Source organism: Phaethon aethereus, assembly GCF_964289735.1.
Source record: "Phaethon aethereus genome assembly, chromosome: 8".
Taxonomy (NCBI): Eukaryota; Metazoa; Chordata; class Aves; order Phaethontiformes; family Phaethontidae; genus Phaethon; species Phaethon aethereus.
Genome location: NC_138584.1, coordinates 896060 through 919675, shown reverse-complemented (window position 1 = coordinate 919675; position 23616 = coordinate 896060). Strand labels below are relative to the sequence as shown.

General features: G+C 38.1%; 1 protein-coding gene across 2 annotated transcripts in view; it reads right to left on the bottom strand.

The window, feature by feature from the left end:
- The window catches only part of BRINP3 (BMP/retinoic acid inducible neural specific 3), a gene marked incomplete at both ends in the record, with an annotated part of 207874 nt that overhangs the window by 95611 nt on the left and 88647 nt on the right, over positions 1 to 23616 (bottom strand). Inside the window, one exon of one of the 2 annotated variants that reach the window (XM_082003025.1) lies at positions 4323 to 4513. The exons of the other annotated variant lie outside the window; for it this stretch is intronic. Within the exon in view, the coding sequence (XP_081859151.1) occupies positions 4323 to 4513 (191 nt within the window). The remainder of the gene's footprint in view (positions 1 to 4322; positions 4514 to 23616) is intronic. 2 annotated transcript variants of the gene reach the window in all.

Sequence of the window (23616 nt, the reverse complement as noted above, 5' to 3'; positions counted from 1 at the left end):
AAGCAAAGGTCATATCAACAGTCAGTGAAAATGATCATAAATCCTTCAGAATTCATTGAGATTCCCTGCTTTGCACTACCTGACAATTTCTCCCATCTCTGTATGCACAGTAATAGACTGCTCAAGAGGAATATTAATCAGGGGCAGAAAATCTGACCTTCTTTATTTCAGTGTGTAGAACAGAAAAGGTGCAACTATCAAACACACTCGCAGAACTGTAATCAGTGGAGAGGAGAATGACAAGAGGTTGGGCTTAGGCTGATCTGCTGAGGCCCATTAAGATTGTCTGTTGTAAAGACGAGGTTACCTATTTTTTCTTTTGATTCTCAAAGCCGCCAACATTATCAAGGGATATATCGTGACCCAGAGAGGTGAGTGTATTGATGGTCTGGTAATGAACACTTCGAGCAATTATGACAGACAATAACAGAAAAAATAAATCGATCAAACATATGAGAGTACCATTTAGCCAATTGCCTGAAAAGGTTCTAGTTTCATAAGAAGCCTTGGCAATCTCCTGTAGATCTGTTTATTCAGAAGATTTACTGTGTTTCCGGGTGCAAGGGGGACGCGTTTGCAAAGTCCACTGTCTTCATCTTGCAAAGCACCTGAATCAGACTCACATCATCCAAATGCCTGGAACAAGAGCCTGTCTTTTCATTGTAGTATATTAATCTCTAATTTCCTAATCACCAAGACTATCGGTTTGCTGGGCAGCCTTTACATCTATATCTGAGAAGAGCATTAAAATGCCTGCCTTTTAAAGTGACACCCACTGATATTTTCATCCTCCTACACTTATTCCACAGTAGTGCCCTAAGCTTCACAGTAACTTCCAGTTCTGAAGCTCGCTGCTGCAGGCTATTTTTTGTAAGCCATTGAAGTGTACAGCAGGTAATACTCTTGTATATTCAGCAAGCTGGACCTTCATTGCATCATGTTGTATGCAAGCAAAGGAGAAAAGCATAAATGCAGAAAAAAGAATGAAAAGCAATACTGTGTATTGTCTCTCATTCAAAGGAGAATCTTTGTTTTTTGTAACTGTTGAAAGCTGATAAATAATTTAGAAATACATTTCATAGAGTCAGAAAGTAATTTAGGCTGAAAAGAACTTCTGGCAGTCATCCAGAACATCCCAAACATCCCAACTCAAAGCAACTCTAAATGAGATGCTCAGGGGCTTGTCCAGCAGAGTCTTCTCTCACCTTCAGGGATGTAGATCCCTTGCACGTGTCCTCTCTTGTCTTTCCCCTAAAGTCGTTCCAGCCAATGTTAGCTGGGCTGTGTAAATTTGCAATTTTGCTAGCGCAAACAGGACGTGTATTATCCTAGAGGAGTGGAGAAAACCTCCTTACTTCCTAATGATGGCCCAGCCCGACACAGCATTCCCATTTATGCACAAAACTTAACAAAAATGAGCAGCCACAGCTCTCCTTTCTCTGCAAATTTGACACTGCAGCAGTCAATGCAGAAGCAGAAGAAGTTACTCCTGTGCGCAGGCACATGAGCTCGTCCGTGAACCCGCGGCTTAATCCAGCGTTTGCACAGCAAACGCTGGATTACATAGGGTCCTTCTACCCTGCAGCTTGAAGCTGCTCATTATGGACATTTGGCTTATGTCACGAGAAGACAAAATTTCCATAAGAAACAGAAGCAATGAGAAATGTAATTTTCCACATTATCTTGCGGCAGCAAGAAAAATAGAACTTCCCTAAGTTCTCATTTCAGAACGCCCTTGAGGACTATATTTCTATGTTTGTGAATAAAGACTTGGGAACATATCACAACCAGCCATGTGCAAGAGTTCCCTTTATGGTCAAAAAGGGATATTCATGAAAGCTAAATGGTCACAGGGGCACACAAATCTTACCACAGGATCACTTGTTTGCCAAGCTTTCCTTTATGTCCATGAATACAGATGATTGGGTATTCATTAAATAAAAGTACTATGCACACTCAGTTTGGTCTTCTGCTTTTAAGGAGCTACATAAATGACAAAGCTTTCATAATAAAACAATTTGTAATTAAAGGGAAAGTATGAATACATTATTGAAAGAAAAAAATCTAATTATATGTTAAAAAAGGGTGGACAACCATCTCTGGGAATCCCCATTCAGTCTAGCCCAAAAATGAAAACTAACAAATACAGGAAACTGTAGGGTTATTAGCTACCTCATGAAAGCATTCTTAGAAATTACTAATTCCCTGTAATTATTTTAATTGAACTGATTTTTCGAAGTATTCAGCACCCATCCAATGATAATGGAAGGCAGCAGGTGTGCCTGAAATCATGCCTAAAAATTGAGGCTAGGGACCTAATTCAAATCCCATCAAATTTAATACAAAAACTCCCTTTAACTTCATTAAGTGTTGACAGAACCCAGAAGTCAACACTGTCTCCTTGTGAGTGGAAAAATTTTGCAGGTATGTGGCAGCTACTGCATTTCAGGGCCTTTGTGATGTCGTCTGGAGAGGGATGTGAAAAGGGTACCCTACCCCAGTTTCCCTGCCGCAAATCCTGAGGCTTTGGGGAGAACATTGAATGTTTAAGCTCGAATTTTCAAATCACAGACTACCATGTGCAAAGAGTTCCCTTTATGGTCAAAAACGGATATTCACGAAAGCTAAATTAACATTACCCTTAAATTTTAGTTTTTACATAGGGCTATACTTCCTAAAAGGTGTCAAGTCTGTAGCTCTTTTGTGACCAGTGTCATACTGGTGTTTTGTACTTTTAAAGAGCAGCAGTGCTTGTGTTAGACTGTTTTCCCTGAGTCGTTAGGTCCAATTTCAACTTGAAAATTAATTTCATCATATGGCTGTTAGTACTGAAGGTTATGTTAGCTAATAATTAGCAAATAGATAATAATCCTAAAAAATAATTTTTAGCATTGGATAACCCTTGCATTAGGATACATGCTGCAGCCAAATCTTTAATTATTATGCTTTATATTTTAAGAAACATTTTATTTCTCTTCTGCAGTAAATTTTACTGTTCAGATGTGCTATGTGCTGTATACACAAGAAAATATACGATTATTAATAAAAAGTGTATTTTTTGCATGGAAGAAATATACTGAGTAATTAAAAGAAATTCTAGGGATTTTATTCCAAATTTCTGGTCAACACATATAATTTGTTCTTAAAATTCTAATGGTGATGGATTTGCTGTAGAAGCACTAGTTCCCAAAATAATGATAGGAAATAGTTCTTTTTTATTTTAAGTAACAACAGTAAGACAGAATTCACCTTGTTTCTAGAATGGTCTTTTCCAAAACGGAGCTACCACGAGCCATTTCAGTTGTTATAGATCTCAGATATCAGCCAAAAGAGAATAGGAAGGCTGTCATTGCCTTAATATATGGTTAGAATTCAGTTATGAAATGTATTAAAGAGAACCATTCTTCAGGTGAATAAAGGATTTTGACAAGACTGTCCTGCTGGAAGGATACTCAATCACCAGGATTATCTTTAATATAATCACCCACCAAGGGATAAAATTGCATTTCTAAAATGTCAGTTCATTTTGTAATGCCTAGATGGGTAATCGCAAGCACTAATTATCTTTCATTTGGAACAATTTATGCTCTCTCCTGAACATTAGGCCTCTTCACTGGATTTCTTCAATCCATTTGGTGACTAGATCCCAATTATACATCAGGCTACCCTTTCCAAATTAGTATCTGGGGATTGAGAGATACAGATTCCATTAAGTTAATAGGAATCACATGGCAAAACCTCATCATTCCATTTTGAAACTTTTAGTCCCACTGGTTAAATGGACACTAGTCCTAAAAAGGGTAGACTGACAATATAGGGACTTCCCAGCAGTCAACGTAGTTTAAAAGTCTCCTAGCTGAAAAGATTTATTGGAAATAATTGTTACTAATTTTCTTGCTTCATCTCTGCAGTACTGTAATGGACCCAGATACCTGTGTAATCTGTTATTATGTAAATCGTTATAAGGGTCTCTTACAGAAAAAATGTCACTCTCCTTAATGAACTCTTAGTGCAGAGAAACGTCCCCAACAGGCCAGGACCATGCACACCAGGAACCCAGGAAAAGTACTCAGTCTTAGCCATGGGATTTCTTAAGTTTTTGTCCCTGAAATTATTTCCGCAGAATCAGTAAATCAAAGCTTAACATCAGCAGCAGCAGGAGTCATGAGGCTTGTAGACAAAACCTGTTCCCAACCTTTCAAGTCCAGCCCAGGGTGAGTTGCTCAGCCCAGCTGCTCTGAGAAGTGAGTATCAGTTTTAGAGAGAACTTTTAGTACGGTCATGCCAAACTCATGCGCAATATTTCCAAGCATTAACCCTACCTCCCAAGGTAGCTGATAGCAGGAAGTGTGTCCCATATTTCTTGATAAGGTTTTCTGTGATCTGTTGAAGGGTTGGGCGGCGTCCGAGTAGCCTTATGTTACGGAAGAATTCAGGGGCAAGTGGCAGTGGAGAGCCAAGGAAATTTCTTCTTTCAACGGCAAGATTGTTTACTTTCCAGCGGCCGAACTCTCTGCAAAACAAAGCGATTCTCATTCAGAAATATGTCATTCAGACAAATGATCTTCATTTGCAAACTACTCTGCTCTGTTGACTAGCTGGGGGCGACTAGCTGGGTGTTACAACAGGCCTTGACAGTGATACTCCGTCATGTGTTATAGGCATAGGACAAGAAACGAGTGTTATTTATTAGAAGTCGAGACAGTACTCCATAATAAAATCATTGTTCGGAAAAAAGTAAATGAAAAATAAGCCACTTAGGATGCTGCTAGTCCTATCGCTTAAGTTTAGCCCCTGATGTGAATACAGCCCTAGGACAACCAGATTTGCTAGAAAATGAAAGTAAGTTAATAATTTCCCAAAATTTGAACCAAATACAACAAGTATTTTAATTAGCATGAGGCAAATTTTAAAATCGTTTCAAGAAACAGGCCATGTTCTTTGCTTTTTGATGATAAGTCACTTAGGTACATAGCTGGCTAATTTGAACAATTTAGAGAAACACTATCACACCACATTTGACCTTACTATGAAACTTCCAGTTTACTGTACTTTTGGCCTCCATTTTGAGCAAATATGCAGATAGCAGGTCTGATTCCTAAAAACAGATGAACTTTCAATTGTAGGAGGGATATAAAGTAATTCAAAGACTTGTCCCCTTCCCCTCTGCAAAATAAATCAATGATAGCAGGGAAAACAAGTCAATTACACAGCAATAAGCACATTTTTTATTCATTTAAGTACTAATTAAGATACCAGATAGAGTTATTAGTGGAAGGACTCATTGTTCTCAAAATCTAGACAAGATGCAGAGTATTTGCAGAAACTTTGCTTTTGCAAGGTACACCAATGGTTACAGAGTCAAGTACTGTGAGAATTAAATCCAAGGCAACTGTGGACTGTGGTTTAGCTACCACTTTGTCAAGTCATTCATATAGCTGTGTCAATTAAGATTTCCCTTAGATAAGATTGTGGAAAAGTAAATAGATCAGAAAGCTTGGAAGATCCTACTGAAGGTCCCAGCGAAATAGAGCACAACATTCATTTACAGAATTAACACAGAAGGCAAAAATCAAGGATGCAGCAAACAAATAACATTTGAGGGATATCTGAAACAAAGCAGTTGCCTGTGGCTGAATGACTACAATGAGCTATGTAATACATAATCAACACTAGCATTTTTTAGTACTTTTAAGTCTCAACTCTTAGTAGAACCCAGACAAATACATTCCTGTATAGCCCTTCTACTGTCCAGCATCCTCCTGTTTTTCTTGCAGATCCAAACTGTCTTAACCCCAGTCTAGCTTAGATTTACATGCATCATAGGTGACAGTTTGGTGCAGCTTCTATGAACTACCTTTCGTCTCACAGACATTCTTGCAGATGCCATTTTTTATCAAAAACAAATTTGAAGAACTGTAATAGAAAGAGCTTTATATAATTTACCTGAAATTCAATGCAATTTTCCAGTCAAGAGCATGAGACTAAACAGATCCCCACAGTTTCTTAAAGACTGCACATCAAGAGTGTGCCTGAATTAGTATTTGGAAATCTATAGGTTTGATAGGTGTGGGGTTTTTTCAATTTTGTTGTCAGTTTTTAAAGAGTTCTCTCACAAATTTACTTTCCTTTTAAGAAGCAATAAAACCAATAACCTCTTTTTTTTTTTTTAGCCTGTATGGAACTACTGCATATTTCTAGAAAGAGATGAGAAAAATTACACACAAACAGTTTTTTTCTCTAAAATGAAAAAAAAATTCATTGAGCTTATTGACCACATTAATGCAGGCACTAAAAAGAATGAATTACCCTGCACTGTAAATGTACTTTTCAAGTGAAAGAAAAAAGGAATAAGCAAAACATTTTTATTTAAATTTTGTGCTTTCTGGGCATATTTGACTGGTTTTTTTCATTTGAATACATCAGAAGATATAGGTCAATTGTAGTTCCTGAACAGACCATCAAGACAGAATTGCTTTGACAGCAAAAAAAGAATACAAGCTCTGTAATGTAAAATATTAATTTTATACCTTGATGAAACCTTTTCTTCTAAACTTGCTACCTGACTAAGTGTCCATATCAAAGCTGAGCTTCTCACACAAGAATAACGGAAAAGTTTAAATTCTCATAAAAACTAGTTTGCTGCTACCTTTAATTTGATTTTCATTGTCAGAGTTTTTAAAGACAGAGAAGATCACCATAGTGCCCTCATCTACCCCCTTTTTAATGCAGTCAAAGGATTGTCACCAAACGGCTCTTGCTGCCTATGTCAGCAAGTCTGTGACTGAAGAAGAAACTGTCTCCCAGAAAAATATCTCATCCTGACTCAAAACTTAACGCTGAAGATCTCTTAGAATTTCTCAACAATCTGTTGTAACATTTAAATACAGAGAGTGCATTTTATTTTCAGTTTGAACATTGCCAACTTCATTTTCTAATTTTTGGATCTTTTAATGCATGTCAGGTAGATTAAAAGTTTTTCTAAATATTAGGTACATTCTATGTAAGTAATTACAGCTGTTTTCTGAACCTCCTCTTAACGAGGGTGATTGCCTTCTTTTGTGTTTCTTTATGAACTGTGGTTTTAGACAATATATCTTACAGCTTTTCTCAAAAGTGGCAAATGATTTCTTAGAAGAGTAAAACTAGAAACTTTGGCCTCATCCATATCAAACTCAGGAAGTTTTTCCAAGTTGAGATCCTACTGTTCTGCTGCAAGTCCTTTATTTACTGAATCCTGGGACTGAGTTATTCTAGCACTATGAAAAATTTGTCTGGCTTAATTAATCAAACTTGAATTCCTTCCACAGTTTTTCTATGGAAAGATTGTTTTGCTGCATCTTATGTTATTTGAGAGAAAAGAAGTAGGCTAATGCTTTCATAAACGTTTTGGCATTCTTTTTTTGATTCAGACCATATTAATGGAAACAATTATTAGTGCAGCAAATAATCATCCTTCAAAATTCACTGCTGAGGAAACTGAGGGAGTAGAATATGGAAGCTGATTTTGTTTTAAAAAGATGACAATTTTAAAAAGATGAGTTTTATAATTCTGCCACAGACTGAGCTGAAACTTTTAAGGAACTTACAACCAGTTATTGTATTTTTCTGAAGTCTTTCTTAAATGAAGTGTTTTGGAATATGGAGAGATGAAGACCTAAACCCTCTGGGAGAGACAAGAGGAAACTTCATCTCTGCAGATAAAAGAGGGACAAGACACCAAATGTGAGATGCTTGGCTGCAGGAGCAGTGATGCCTGGATGTGGACAAGCAAGAATTAACTAGCAGCTTCTCCAACAGGAAACCTAAGGAAAGATTTCTGATTTCGGAAGTAACTGGGTTTAAGAAAGCAAAATATAGGAGCAGGGAGACCTGGGCTGGAGTTAAGTGGGGTGTTCATGCTCCATTGTGTCTAGCATGTTGAGTGAGGAGGCTTTCACAAACACTTTCTGGGTACGTGAGAGTCACTAGTAACTGTTATCCTGAAATTAGAGCTAATTTCTCTTTCAGAAATTTCACTATAATTAAAATCATATTCTTATGTTCCTTTTATATGACTTATATAAATATGTATATTTATATACCTGTATATATAAGTTCCCTTTCTTCTTTTGATTTCATCTTGCAAGCAGCTGTATATGTTCTACCGTTCCCTTATCCCTTCTCTTGCCATGCAGTAAGCTCAACCTTTATATACTTGTTAGTCTTGCAGTCATTCTCTCTAACACAATCTCTCCAGCCCTGAAATGATTTTTGTACCAAATGTGCATTATTCTCCTTTGGAGATCATGTTCCTGTCCACTGCCAAAGGCAGATTAGCAGACCTGACAGAGTTAATGATCTTCTTTTTAGTACAGAAAATACTGCCTTCCAAAGTCAGTGGAGTACCATTCATCAGAAGACCCCCCACAGAACAGCATAACATCAGTGCTGGCAGCTGGTCAAGAAAACCAGTTATGCGCTGAATAAGAATACTAGCGATATTAGAAGCTTATTCTTTCTTCCTTTTCCTCTTCCTCTTCTTCTACTGCGTAAGAGACAAGAATAACAGCAGTCATGGTGCTATCGGGAAGCTAAGATTTTATAGCAGGTGCTACCTTCTCTGCTGCCCATCTATTTCCAGCCCAAACAATATGTTAACCATTGGATAGAGTTCTTCAATGTTCAGGGCAATGCCCGTTACTGAGAAGGATGATGGCTTTGAGTTCCTGGGCTTGTACAACAGATAGGAAATAAGTCAGTCTGGCTCCTAGGATGAAGCCTATAATGGAACCACATTATTATCGTAACTAGTGCCAGAGGCCATGGACCGCATTCTCTCCATCTCCCTATACATCAGAACAGTGGATTTGTATGTCCTACCAAAAATCTGTTTCCTGGCTGGTTGTCTATCGCAAGTGCAAGAGCCCTGAAGCCCAGTAGTACCAATTCTGACCAGCTGCACTGCATGCCACAGCCTCTGTCTGCTGAATGGGGTCTCCTGCCACTTGTTCTACTTAGAGGAAGTTAGGTGAAGAATGATCAGTCAAGGAGTCGGTGTGGGGTAGAAACAAGCACAATTTAAAATACAGTTTTTATTTCAGCGCTATTTCTTTTATTATTTCCTACTATTTCTTATTTGTGTTGTTGTGCTCTGACATTCAAAGTGATGTTTAATCCAAGAATAACGTTCTGACATGAAACACCACCTTAGTAGAGTATTGTACAAGATGTGGACAGGTTTTCATCTTGAAAGAAGCTTAAATTGCAAGTGGATTTGAAAGTAATTCTAGGGAAGCAGGCCAACAAGGGCTGTCAACATCTCTTTTGAATTTCAAGCCATAGCTTTTTTTTCAAATGTGTATATAAATTATACATTTTCTTGTGCCACTGCATTCATTTCAATACATTTTAAATCATATGGTATGGGGAGATATAGGGAAAGTTCTATATAAAACTTCTAGTTGAAGGAAATAAAAAAAATACCATTATACTCTAAAATTGTAGTGTGTGGAAGGTATGTAATGGGGACATAATTTCTGTCATTGCGGATGACTAAGTCAGAGCCTAAAAAGAGATTTACAGTGAGTGTGAGCCACACACAAAATGGAGCCCAGGCAAAATTAGCAATGTTAGGCCTCATTGTAAGTAACTTATGTGTTTTATAAAACAGTATTAGTATTGTTAAGCATAATGTTAATGAATAGTAGTGTGGCATAGTTTGGAAAGCACTCTTGAATAATTTTTAATACTAAAGAATTTTCCTGTGTCCTTCCTCTTAATGTCTTCTAAATGAGACAGCTCCACTCTTGGATGGTGAGAGGTGGCTGCTTCAAACGGGCTGGAATGGCAGTGGGATTCTGAAGCCAATGTTTCCCATGCAGCTGGAAGTTAATCTGTTGGTAGAACAGCTCAGCGGGAGAATGTATGGTGTTTTTCTCCACCTACCTGCTTTAAAAGCCTGAGGATTTCTTAATGCCTTAGGCCATAACTTGAATAAGGCCAAGATGATATGAAATGAAACTACTACCATATTAAGCAAGAAAAAGGTCAACAAAACATTATAATGCTCATGATTTGCACTGTGCACGGAGCAGTGGCGGGGCTCATGTAAGCTGCCAACTGCACAGCCACACCACAGGTGAGCCCAGCTGCCTGGCTCTGGTAGGTCACAACGCTCTCCGCCACATTTCCTCCGTCCTGTTCAATGCAAAAGCTGCGTATAGCTATAGCTGTTGGGGGAAATTGTCCACAGGCTGACGCCTCTCGATGAGACAGGCTCAGCGAGGATCGTACGAATGGCACTTGGCCTCAACTACACCACCTTCATACAGATTTTATGAAAGGGGATCCTGTAGCAGCAGCACCCCATTACCTTGCAGCTACCTACCAGCACTTCTACAAGAGTAACACAGAAGTATGGACAGTATCTGCTAGCAGAAAAAAGATTTTAAAATTGGCTTTTAAAGAGAAGATTCACCCAGCTGTGGACAGAACCAGAATCAGGTAATAACCAAGGCTGTGTTATTCACAGATTGCCAGATGAAAAAATTCTCCTTACCAGCACAGGTCATAGAACTTTCAATGTTTATTAGAATCAGCCAAGTGATGGAGAATCTGCCACAACCTTTACTAAGTGTTTGTTACAGTTGATTTTTACTAGTCAAGGTGAAGAAGAAGAGAAATAGTGATATATTGGCTGAGCAGCCTTCTGAAAATATCAACCTTTGTACAGAAACATGAAAATAGGGACAAACACTGCAATATGGGCAAAGTAAACATAACAGTTTCCCTTGATGGGAAGAAGAAGCAGTATCTGATAGTATAGAATACATCTTATCCATGTCTCTTAAAATCGTCAGTTATCCAGATATAGTGATTAAAAAGAGAAGTATTCAAGGTATAATAAGCTCCTTTTAAACATTTCCCATTGCTGAAATGAAAAACATTTCTTCATTAACCATATCCTCATAATTGTCCGGCATTTTCCCAAAGTCAAAGCAGAAATGTTTGCTGAGCACATGTGTATTTCCATATTATTGCTTATATTTATATTGTTTTTCACCTTATAATGAATAAGCACTATCATTAGGATTTCTTTTTATCCTAATATAATTTTCCTTTGAAACATCCTAGTAATATTTTTGCCTTTCTATGCCACTTTCATCTTATCAGTTTCCTAGCACCTGAAATTCTACTTCCAGTACTAGAAATCATTAGTATCATCTTCCCTGTGTTCTTGCATTGTGCATATGAAATATGTAGGACTCTATGAAAAAATATTAATAAAAAATATATGCATTACATGCCTAGAATATACTCAAATGTATTTCTTTTTATGACTACTCATAGTCAGATTTTCCCAGCTACTGTGACATAAATGATTTGAAACATCTCATCTGTCATGAACATCCTTTTGTCCATGTCTGATGGGCATTTAGCCTCTGTAACATATCTACCAAGAAAATTCCTCCTCTAATGAAATCTGAGAGGGAATTATTTCTGTGTCTTGCCTTGTGGCTTTGTGTTTGCCTTTTACCTATACTTTGTGATATAATTCCGAACTCACTTGTGAACGTTCATTCAAAGTCTCACTGTTCACATATTTAGCTGTACCTATACTCATGCAAAGGTATTTCCACGAAACTAATAGCTCTTTGTGACTTAATCTTATTTAACTTCTGCCTCAGAGGAAGCTTAGTCACTCAAGCAGTATATAGTAATAGCACAAAGAAATGCACTTACTAAGAATATGTTGCAAATTACACAAAAGATAAAAAACAACTACAGGGGGAATACAAACACTTCTGAACTGAAACCTGCTTGTATGAACTTTCCATCTAACAGTGAGGACCTGCTGAGTTAGCCTGTAAAATTGAGCCAGATTGCACAGGTTTTTAAGACAAGGATTACATTCTAAGCAAATAATTCATTAGCTCTACGTATGGTAAGACTTAGTCACATGGAGCAGAGAGGAAAGGGAGAATTCCTAGTAAAACCCACCCTTGCCTCCACTACATCTGAAATGGAGAACGACTGGGATCGTTCGGAGCTGTTTCTTATGAGCTTGGTAAACAGAACATAGATTTTGCACCTTTTTTATACTTCTGGGGTTTGATTATTTAGATGTGCTCTGGCCAGTAGGTGTTCTTTCCTGTGTTAATGACAATGACAATATGGATTTACAGCCTGTTACATAAGATGGTGGCATTTCTGGAGTCACAAGTGGTTGTCCATCCAATTAATTACAAAATGTCCAGGTCAATATTCATTATCACTGGTTTATAGTTTTATTCTTCCCTGCAAGAAGTGCTGATTTCATGGTTTGTCACATGTCCAAGGGGGATAAGAAGACTGTTCATTCTCCTCTTGACAGTATCAAGAGAGTTTCTAACACCTTGTACCCACATTACTCATATTAATCCAGCTCTTCTACCGTCTTGGAAAGCTCAAAACATCCTTTTTTCCATGTTCACATCTGCCCATAGGAATCATTTATTATCTAGGCAACAGATTTTATAAAACGGTGCATTTGCTGAGACTTGTAGAAGACTAATGAAATAAAAAAAAATTCCTCTGACTTGAAGATTCTTGCATTTCTTGCAATTTATTTTCAACTGTTAGGAAAGCCAATGTTGTCTAAAATTCAATGTGATGAAAAAGTATGGATTAAAATTTTGCAAATGTGGTATAAAACCTGTTTTCTATGTTTTCCACAATGCACAGATTACCTTCACTCTGTTTCTCAGAACATTTTCAGAGAAGCACATATCTTACCTATAGCTAAAACAGCAGTTAACCTTTAAAATGGAGAAGAGTTTTTTGATACAATAAGGAAACAAGTTATGAGAAAGAGAAGCAGGCTTTTTGTCTAACATTAGGGGTGAATAGTTATCATGGTCCTGTTCCTGTATTTGATTGTACATGAACAAAACCTAATGACTCTGGAATTTTATAAGAAAATGAAACTCAGATCTCTCTGGATCTCTCACTGTGGAGGCACTTTATGGATTTGACTGTACCTGCTACTGCTTCAAAATCAACAAAAAAGTCAGATTCTTCTTCCTTCTCTTCTTGTCCTAACTGAAATAAAAAGAATGGAACCAGATTTCTTGTAGAGATAAGGCAGAAAGTTGAATCTGTGGAAGTGTTTTAGTGCATGATTCAACACAAGAAAATACAGTTTGTGAAGATTGAATCAGCATAAAGATCTGTCAGAGAAAATAAAACATAACAGAAAATTCATTGACTCTGTGTTGGTGCATACTCCCAGATGAATCACAAGGGAAACAGAAACTGCTAAAATTCTTTGACATTATGTGCTACAGTTCATAGTCTCAAAGACTTTGAAATGTCTTTTATTACTATTTTTATAATTTTTGTTTCAGAACTACAAATCTGATCTGTTGTACTGAGCAACAGACACACATACAGACAAAACCAAACTGTGATAAATAATTTAAAATTTGAAGGTATTGCTTCTTATTCACCTTATTTCTTATTTGGAAAATTGAGGCATAGTAAGGCTGAGATAAAGAGAACTGCGAGCAGGCATGACCTCCTTCTGTCCCATACTCACACCAGACCAAAAACATTTATGACCTGGCTAGTGTGGCAGAAAACGTGTGAGCTCTTAAACCTTTGAAAACTGTTTGTTTCTTTGTTTCTGGGATGTTACTGATGCTCAGTATTGGCTTAGGCTAGGTGCCACAGAGACACCAAATTCCTATCTACTCAAACCAAAGGCTGATGTTGCCCCTGCCTGCCTACAAGTGGAAAAAGGTGCTTAAATGATTGGTTTCAAACAAAATTTATATTCTTAATATATTCTCAAATATATTCTCAAATACTGATCCAAAGCCTTATCTCCCATCTATATATAATGCTTAGAACTGTTTGTTTTCCAGTAAGAATGTTGTATAAATTTAAATAACCTTCTATAATGTTATTTGGCTTATTCTCTACACAATTTATAAATTTATCCTTCCACACGAGAAGCGTTTTTTTCTCCCATTTACTTCTATGCCACTCTTGCGGAGGGCATGCGGAAGTATTATTTACAGAACTGATAGACGACAGTTATTTAACCTGCACTTGAATTTGTAAAGGCAGTGGTTTCTACCAACAGTCTGGGATGAGTCTGGCTTTACATGAGTGTAAATCTTACAGACATAGGCCTAAACACTGTTTTGATGCAGTGAAATACAACAACTATGTTATTGTAGTTTGTAACAATTCAAATTGTTGAAAGCAGTAGAATGTAAATCAAAATATTTTCTGAAAATATTTTGGTGTGCTATTTGTTTGCTTATTGCTTAGTTCTTGGGGGAACGTACGGCTGATCTTCTTTGCACCTAAACGTTGTCCTCCCATGAAAATGTTGTTTCACAGGTAGCAGGAAATGCTCAAGTCTCTATTTGCAAAAAATAAAGCCAGGGACTCCTATTCAGCATATTAAAATATTTCAATATTATCTTCTACCACAACGAAGTGTGCTTTTGTTTTAGCACAACCATTTGTATTAAATGCAAAATAAATTTGGACCTTTGGTGTATTAAAAATGGTGTTGGTGTTTCTCTTTTTCCAGTGGCAGAAATTGCAAATATCTGTAAAGAACCAGTGGAATTACAACAGTAAGATGAACAAAGAATCAGGGCAATAAAATTGTCAATATAGTTCCAGATTACAAACACAGAGCTTTCTAATGCTCTTAACTAAATAGAAGTGTTGAGTGGGAGTTGAGTTACTAATTTCTGCAACAGAAACAGTTAAGTGTTAATTGTATTCTCTGAAAAAATAAAGCCTATATACCTGTTACATTTAATTTTACTTTCAGTCCTTCTTGAATGACATGGATGTAGAGTTTATGCAAGGTGGGGAAAAAAACTTGGAAAGAAAACTTTCAGCACTCTGTGGCTTGTATAAAACTGGGTAGGTCAGCTTGTAATACACCTTATAATACATGTGTTGGAGACTTTGTATGCAACTAGATCTATTCTGAAGCTCAAACTACATTAAAAATACTGAATAAGATATTTAATCCATCTACAAGTCTAAATATGAGCTTTTTTTTGTTTTGAATTTTACTATTATAAAATATATTTGTTGAGAATGCATTATTATAGAATTTCTGTGTGACTGCATACATTTCATTATCCCTCACAGCACCTTTGTAGAATCCGTCTGAGAGAGAAAATTAAAAGCGATTGTGGAAAATTTCAAATGGGATATAAGCACCAGTGGGAGATAAAATATTATTTATGATGTCATATAATTAACATGTACACCATAAATTTTATTTATAATACCATGAATACTGACGCAGATTGGGAAGCAGTGAGACTTCATGCACCCAACAGAGGCTGGAACAAGAGCTGCAGAAGAGGGACATATTTTACAAACAACCAAGAGAAGTGATGCATGGCATACCCTCACAAACATTTAGCTATGCTCAGGTTTACTCTGTCTTTATACTAACATGGCTGAGCAAAAATCTTTCCTGTATCACCAGTATCTGTATTAACAGTGTCATCACTGTGCTTGAGCTAACAGCAGCAGCAGCAGCAGCCACACCTCTGTGCCTGGGAAGCTCATGGAGCAGATCCTCCTAGAAGCTGCGCTAGGGCACATGGAGGGCAGGGAGGTGATTTGAGACAGCCAGCATGGCTTCACCAAAGGCAAGTCCTGCCTGACCAACCTAGTGGCCTTCTACAATGGAGTGACCATATCAGTGGACAACAAAAGAGCTACTGATGTCATCTGTCTGGACTTCTGTAAGGCCTTTGACACGGTCCCCCACAACATCCTTCTCTCTAAACTATAGAGATACGGATTTGATGGGTGGACTGTTGAGTGGATGAGGAATTGGGTGGAAAGTCACATCTAGAGAGTAGTGGTCAACAGCTCAATGTCCAGATGGAGATCGATGACAAGTGGTGTCCCTCAGGGGTCTGTACTGGGACCAGTACTCTTTCATACCTTCATCAGTGACACAGGCAGTGGCATCGAGTGCACCCTCATCAAGTTTGCAGGTTACACCAAGCTGAGTGGTCCAGTTGACACACCTGAGGGACAGGATGCCATCCAGAGGGACCTGGACAAGCTCAAGGAATGGGCCCATGTGAATTTCATGAGGTTTCACAAGGCCAAGTGCAGGGTCCTGCACCTGGGTCGGGTCAAACCCAGTATCAATAGAGGCTGGGGGATGAAGGGATGGAGAGCAGCTCTGCCAAGGTCTTGGGGGTCCTGGTGGATGAAAAGCTGGACATGAGCCGGCAATGTGCGCTCACAGCCCAGAAGCCAACCGTGTCCTGGGCTGCCCCCAAAGCCGCATGGCCAACAGGGTGAGGGAGGGGATTCTGCCCCTCTGCCCTGCTCTGGGGAGACCCCCCTGCGGGGCTGCATCCAGCTCTGGAGCCCTCGGCACAGGAGAGACACGGACCTGCTGAAGCGGGGCCAGAGGAGGCCCCAGCAACGTTCTGAGGGCTGGAACAGCTCTGCTGGGAGGACAGGCTGGGAGAGCTGGGGGGGCTCAGCCTGGAGCAGAGAAGGCTCCGGGGAGACCTTCCTGCAGCTGCCAGTGCTGAGAGGGGCTGATGAGAAAGATGGAGACAAACATTTTAGCAGGGCCTGTTGTGACAGGACAAGGGGTAACGGTTTTAACTTAAAAGAGGGCAGATTTAGCCTAGGTATAAGGAAGACATTTTTCACAATGAGGGTGGTGAACCCCTGTCCCAGGTTGCCCAGAGAGGTGGTCGATGCCCCATCCCTGGAAACATCCCAGGTCAGGCTGGACGGGGCTCTGGGCAACCTGCTCGAGTTGAAGATGTCCCTGCTCATTGCAGGGGGGTTGGACTAGATGACTTTAAAAGGTCCCTTCAACCCAAAGGTTCTGTGATTCTATGATCATCAGAAATGGTGGCTTTTTGCTTTGAGTGAAGTGCCATGCAAATGCAGCTGTACTGCTGCTTCATGTCTGGTCAGCTTGACGGGGTCAGAAGCCTTCTCCGCTTCGCTTCGCTTCGCTTCGCTTCGCTTCTCCTCTTCTCTTCTCTTCTCTTTTCTCTTCTCTTCTCTTCTCTTCTCTTCTCTTCTCTTCTCTTCTCTTCTCTTCTCTTCTCTTCTCTTCTCTTCTCTTCTCTTCTCTTCTCTCTTCTCTTTCTCTTTTCTCTTCTCTTCTCTTTCTCTTTTCTCTTCTCTTCTCTTCTCTTTTCTCTTCTCTTTCTCTTTTCTCTTCTCTTCTCTTCTTTCTCTTCTCTTTTCTCCTTTATTCATGAAACATGAGTTATAACATACTTGGGACACAGTGTAAGATATGGAGGCCAGTTACAATAAAGAAGAGATGTAATTATTGAATTAAAATTAGCAAAAAGATGATTATTTAACTTCTAGCTATATTTCAATATAAGGTTGATTACTAAATAATTAGCCACAGTATAGCAATTGTGCTAAAGATCACATTGTTCTGGCTGCTGTTCTGCACCAAGTTTAAGATAGAGAGCACCTACATGAAAGTTACAGTATTTTCCTAGAAATGTTGCTTAGGAAGAAACAGAATGCAACATGGTTGCACAGACCTAGAAACAGAGCCAAGATTAACAGGTTTTCCAAGTCATATGCCCAGCAGACGTGGTGGTATTTTTGTCCAACTTCTTTGTATAAGGAGCAATGCTGCACGATTACTGGGGATTCCATTTTGGCTACAGTGAACTTAACCTTACCTATAAATGTCTTGGTCAAAATGATTTCCATTCTATTGTAGGACATACCAGCTTTGCAATGCTGCCATGAAAAAATACCAGTGCACCTCCGCAGTGTGTGCTGTTTCTGATAAATCAAGATTATCTGTTAAATTCAGTCCAGTATTTTTTATATAATAAGAATATGTTACATAAAATGAAAGAGGTGTGAGGATAAATGAATTAATCTGTATTGTAGTCATGAACAATGGCTGTGCATCACTGCAAGTCTGTTCAAGTACAGGCCTGTGATGAGTTGAAAAATCTTGCACCTCCAGATTGCCAGCTTGAGTACAGTTCAGTGTGGCAACAAAGCAAGCATTTTTACCACCTGTCAGTTGCCTAGTGGCCAGTGCAAAGGGAACTCCAACTCCAGTTCCTAGGGTAAATGCATTTATCTCACAAATGTATTACAGGAGGAAGCTAATCAGCATATTCATAAATACTTTCACTAAAACCAATGCAGCAAATAGGTAATACCAAGGCTTGTGCTTCCTGTCTCCGCTAAGCAGTGGAAAAAAAGACAGGATGGTCGAAAATCTTCTTTCACAAAGCTAAATGTTTCCTTTATGCTGCTTATGCATTGAGCTGGTTTGGTACAAGGCTGCTGTGTAACACGTATTGCTGCGTTAGCATGAAACTCACACAGCCATCGACATCCATAGATACGTTCACCCTCTCTGAGTCAGACCTGCTGAGTTGCAGACAGTGGTGATTCTTGATGTGTCATGGACAAGGTTGGAGTGAGTTACTATACCATATATGTGGAGCAATTTGCTTCACCCTGGGACCAGTCGAAAGCATGCCAAAAATGAACATAAATTAGTAGTAGAAAATGAATAAATAGCCAAACAGCACAGAAACAGAAATCTTCCTCCCATGAGACTCCTTGCCTTACTTTTTTTTAAAGAAGTTGTTCACACAACCAAAGCTACAAAAACACAACCTCCTTCTCTCTCCTACACATCAGTTGCTTCTCTACCAGGTAGGAAGAGACAGAGGTAGATATTTCTCTTGATTTTCTGGCACAAGTTCAAGCACTGTGTCATGAGATTAAAACAAACACTCAGACAGATAGAATAGAATTATCTGCTTGATTACTCCTGCTTTTTGCTCATCTTAAACCTGGCAGTTCTGTGTAGCTGGGGTTTAATTCCCCTGACCACAGGGTGACCTTAGAGTGGTGAATAACTTTCTCTCCTGCAGGTGTCACAGACATCCACATCCCGGGGGTGATCTTTAGCAAAAGTGACTTCACCCCACTGAAACCAAGGTAGAAAAAGTAGAAAAGTAGGTTTAAAAAAAAAAAAAAAAAAGTAGTTACCACAAGAGAATTGGGTTTCCTCAGGTATAGTCCTGGAAGTTGGAAGAGACATGTTACATGGAGCCCATATACTGTTGCCCCTGGGGATAATCTTGTCTTCATCAGGGCTCCTCACTGAGATGTCATCTCCCTTGCTATGACTGAGCTGCAGGGAAGTACACACTGACACAGAAATCTGGCAAGAATTCCAGCCTGCATTCACGGGTCTTTTTTTTTTTTTCAAAGAAAATTAAGTCTCAGGGAGAATGCATGGATATCCTGGTTTGAATGTGGATGAGACCAAAAAGTGCCCTCTATATGAAGAATTAGGAAGCACTCCTGTATCCAACAACTCTAACAATAGTCATGAATCCTTGCATCCTTTCAGGAGAAACTTGACCGAGCAGCAGCTGCACAGATAGGAACAAACACTTTCTTCCCCTCTTTAACCTAAATAAGATCACAAAATTCACTGCCAAATGGAGACTATTTAAATGCTAATTGGGACAGCAGGTGATTTCATTTCCTCTCTGATTTTTCCTAGAAACAGAAATAAAGAGAGTTGCAGCAATCCAAGACTTTTTTTTTTTTTTCTCTCTATAAAATGCTTTATTTGTTGTAACCATTATTCCTATGCAGTATTGCTGTATCATGTGAAAACTAATGCTGAAATTTAAGGAAATTACAGGAAAAAATATCCTCCACATCTTTACATCCTTGTCATACTAAAATTAATTTTCTGAATCAATGAAAAGTTAAAAGTATATAAGGTGAAAGTACTTCAAGTGGTTATAAATCAAAGACTTTTCACATACATAACAATTTTTAATGTTTGTTCTCTCTGGTTAACAGTTTAGTGCACTTTGGCTTGTGAAAAATGTGTGAAAAATATATACCATCAAACTTAGGAAACATGCAAATTCGGGTTCTGTAGTGGAATTTTTGTAGCATTCTGTATACTTAAATGTCACTTTTACAACATAAATACAGAGAAAAGGTTTTTTGCATAGAATGATTTAAGACCTAACTGCCGGCTTCCACAATCTTCTCCTCTGCCACAGAAACTCTGTGGCACCAGTAATCATCATGAAGTGCAAAAACTATGTGCTGTGCATCAGCTAGGAATCTTTCATGCCCTAATTTGATCTATAAGTATCCATCTACAGCCCCGATAAATTATGAAATTTTGTGTGTCTTTCCACTGGAAGAGCGATTACAGTCGTTTGAATGTAGGAGTAGGACCTAGATCCCTTTCAAAGAGTATGTTGTTAGTGGTACATCATCAAGTTAGAAGGCTTTTATACATGGGATCTTACAGAAATTATCCTGAATCTGGTCCTTTTTAAAATATTTCTTATTGACTAGGATGATAACAGGTATATTCATAAAATACGCGGTCGATACTAAGCTGAGGGCTATGGCAAGTTGTTCTGAAGATTTATAGAAACCAGACAAATGGTTGAAAATCAAAAAGATGGAATGTGACAAAAAGCAACATACTATTCTTAAATAAAGAGAAAATACATGCAACCTAAATAATTAAGCAAATAGAAATATGGTGAAATAGAATTTTTTTTAAAAAAAACAACTAAATATGTTTGGAATTTCACTGCAAACTTGGCAAATTCTTACATAAAACAAGAACATTTTATGTATGACGACAAAAGAGCTGTGTCATTTTCCAGAGTTCTGCTAAGTTCACAATGTAAATACTGCCCCCAAAGAAAGATATTAAAAAAAAAAAATCTGTTTAAATCCTTTTGAAAACAGACTAAAAAAGTAAAAGAAACTCTTTATTAAGAAAGGCTGTACATTTTGTTTTTTCGAGAGAATGCAAGCTTCTGGAGGACAGGCTTCCAATATGAAATATTATTCAGAAACAGGAGGTGAACAATTTCTCAACCAGGGAAAAGAAGCTTTATTTGGGGCAAAGAATGTTGAACAAGAGATCTGTCTCAGCCCTACATTTCTGCGAATCCAGCGCTGTAAATCTGAGTAAAACTATTGTGCTGACTAATGCTGTCATATGACTTGCTATATTCCCGTTCTGCTGACATCCGTCTACTATCTCTTATTTCCATCTTAGATTGCATTTGCCAGCATTGCAAGCATTTTGTGGGCACCTTCACTGTCTGTACATACTCTGGTATAGGGGACTTTTGGTTTGTTGGCAATTCCCAGTACAGAAATTAATAGTAGTAGCAGTTATTGTGCTATGCCTACACAATAGTTCCTGAAAACAGTGTATAAACTTCATCACTGAAGGAAAACAAGGAACTGTCAGCAAAAGAATTGGGTTTAATTACATTTCATGCAGGGAGAGTGTTTGCTACAAGTTCATATTAGTTCATAATATTCATATTAGTAAAAGAAATTTTAAAGTGTTAATTCTAATAGTTATATTTCATAAAGAATTATCATATAATGGATGTTACATTATGCAGGGATCATTGTTTTGGAGTACCAGAGTGGAGCTGTAGTCTAGAGCTATGAAGTTAAGCATGTTGTTTTCACTGAAAATGTCAAATATGCAGTATTTACTGGCTCTTTCAGTATTTCAGTAGATTTCCTATACTTAGATAAAATGTTTTGTTTCAGTGATATTAAAAATATTTCAAGATTATTTTTTAACCTACTAAATATTTTGAGACTAATATTTTTCCAAACCTGATACATTTTAACTCAGAGACACCAATAAAATGTAATTTTAATCACACAGAAATTGTGCAATTGAGTAATAAAATGTAATTTTTTCCTCGTGGGCTTAAAAATAAGAAAAAGCATATGTATGTATACTTTTTTATTATTAAGATTATAGGTCTACTTTTAGATAACTGAGTTATCATTTTATCTCACACTTAGGAAGAGGAGAGAAAAAAATAAGTATAGTCCTACAAATAACAATAGTCAGAAAGAAAAATTGCCAGTTGTCTCTGAAACCATGAAATTCTTTCTTCCCTGAAGTCACAGAAAGAGTCAAGTGGGTCCTATGACAGCAGGTATGCATGTTGTCCTTCATACATGGCCGGGCCCTTACCAAGTAATCAGTTATTCCTCTTTGATTTGAGGGAAACCTCACATTTGGAAAACTTCATTTGTGTGAAGTGTTTTTCTCCTTTGGCTGTTACTTGGGTTTTGTTGTTGCATTCTTCTAGTACATTTTTCAGTAACTGTCTGAAGCGTGGCCATTTCAATTCTGGTTTACATCACCGCTACAAGCTACAATGCTGCCTTGACAAGTAATAGTCATTATAAAAGTCATAGAAATTCCTCTGAAATTTAAATTACGAGGAAAAACTATAAGGATTTTTTCAGGTGGATGCTCTGAGAACAGCTGATTCTTTAGAAGCTGATGTCCTCAGTAAAAAGGAAAAAAGAAAGAAAAATGTCTCTTTCAAACTGGGGGAGAATTATTTATTAGGAAACTATATTTCCAGACTTTCTTCAGAACAGCTGTTTAATAAACTACACTTGTAGCGATATCCTGCCCTTCCCGTCCCGCAGTCAGTAATTCAAATGTGCCTGTAACTCAGAGATGATAGCTGCCCTGACAGCTGGAGGCAGGGTGACAAATCACTCTCCCGGTTGAGACGTTGACATAACTGAGCCGTGCTGCCAGGGGAGAACGAAGGAGGGAGCATGGAGAGGCAGCAGCAAAACCCCTGTGAAGGGTGCAGTCCTCCCCGTGCCCCCCTTTTCCTAGCACAGCAGTTTTAGGCTGTTCAAGTCGGCTGTGATAATTCTGATCCCCGAATGGGGCTGCCGTCACACTGGAAACGGAGCGGATTGATCTTTCATTAAACATTTACAAAGTTTACATGCTAGCTATAGAAGGTGAAACGTGAAAACATTGCTGATGTGCTAAAGTTTACAGGAACCCCCTGCTTTAGACCTTCCATGGTAATATCTTGAGAAAGTATAACTGAAACGCTATTTTACGATTCTATTTATCTGAAATAACCTTAAGATTCTTCATCAAAATATTTTTCTACTGTATTTGTTCTGCCAACAACTGGGATGTAAATGTTTTTGTACAGTGGACAGTGCCTGGCATTGAAAACCAGATCTGTAAGAGATCTTATCTCATTTTCATGGGTGACTAAACGTACTTTTTAAAGGGTTTTTTATATCCTTATACCTTTACGCAGTAGCAGAGTAAATATTTTCATTATTTTAACAAGTATTCTGGGATACAAAATACGTGATTAATCAGTATGTACCTGACCTTATGATGTTTGGGAAAGGGCTTCAGGGATTTTAAGAGCAAAATATGTTTTAACTGAGTCATATAGCCCTTGCAAATTGCACTTCTTTAAACACAGAGAATAACCTCTTTGAGCCTCAGTTTTCCCATCTGGAAAATGATACGTATCGAGACATTTATTCCTTACACATGGAAATCATAATAGTTCTATTTGTAAAATGCTATTCAAAGCACAGTTCTGTGCCACGCTGTAATCAGAAATGTCTACACTGGGAACATAATTAATGCTTTTCTTCAGTACGAGAAGAGTAGGGTTTTATAAGAAACGTCTCAGGAAGAACATAACCTAGTAAATGAAAACTAGGAATATTTGCAGAGGAACCTATTCACCC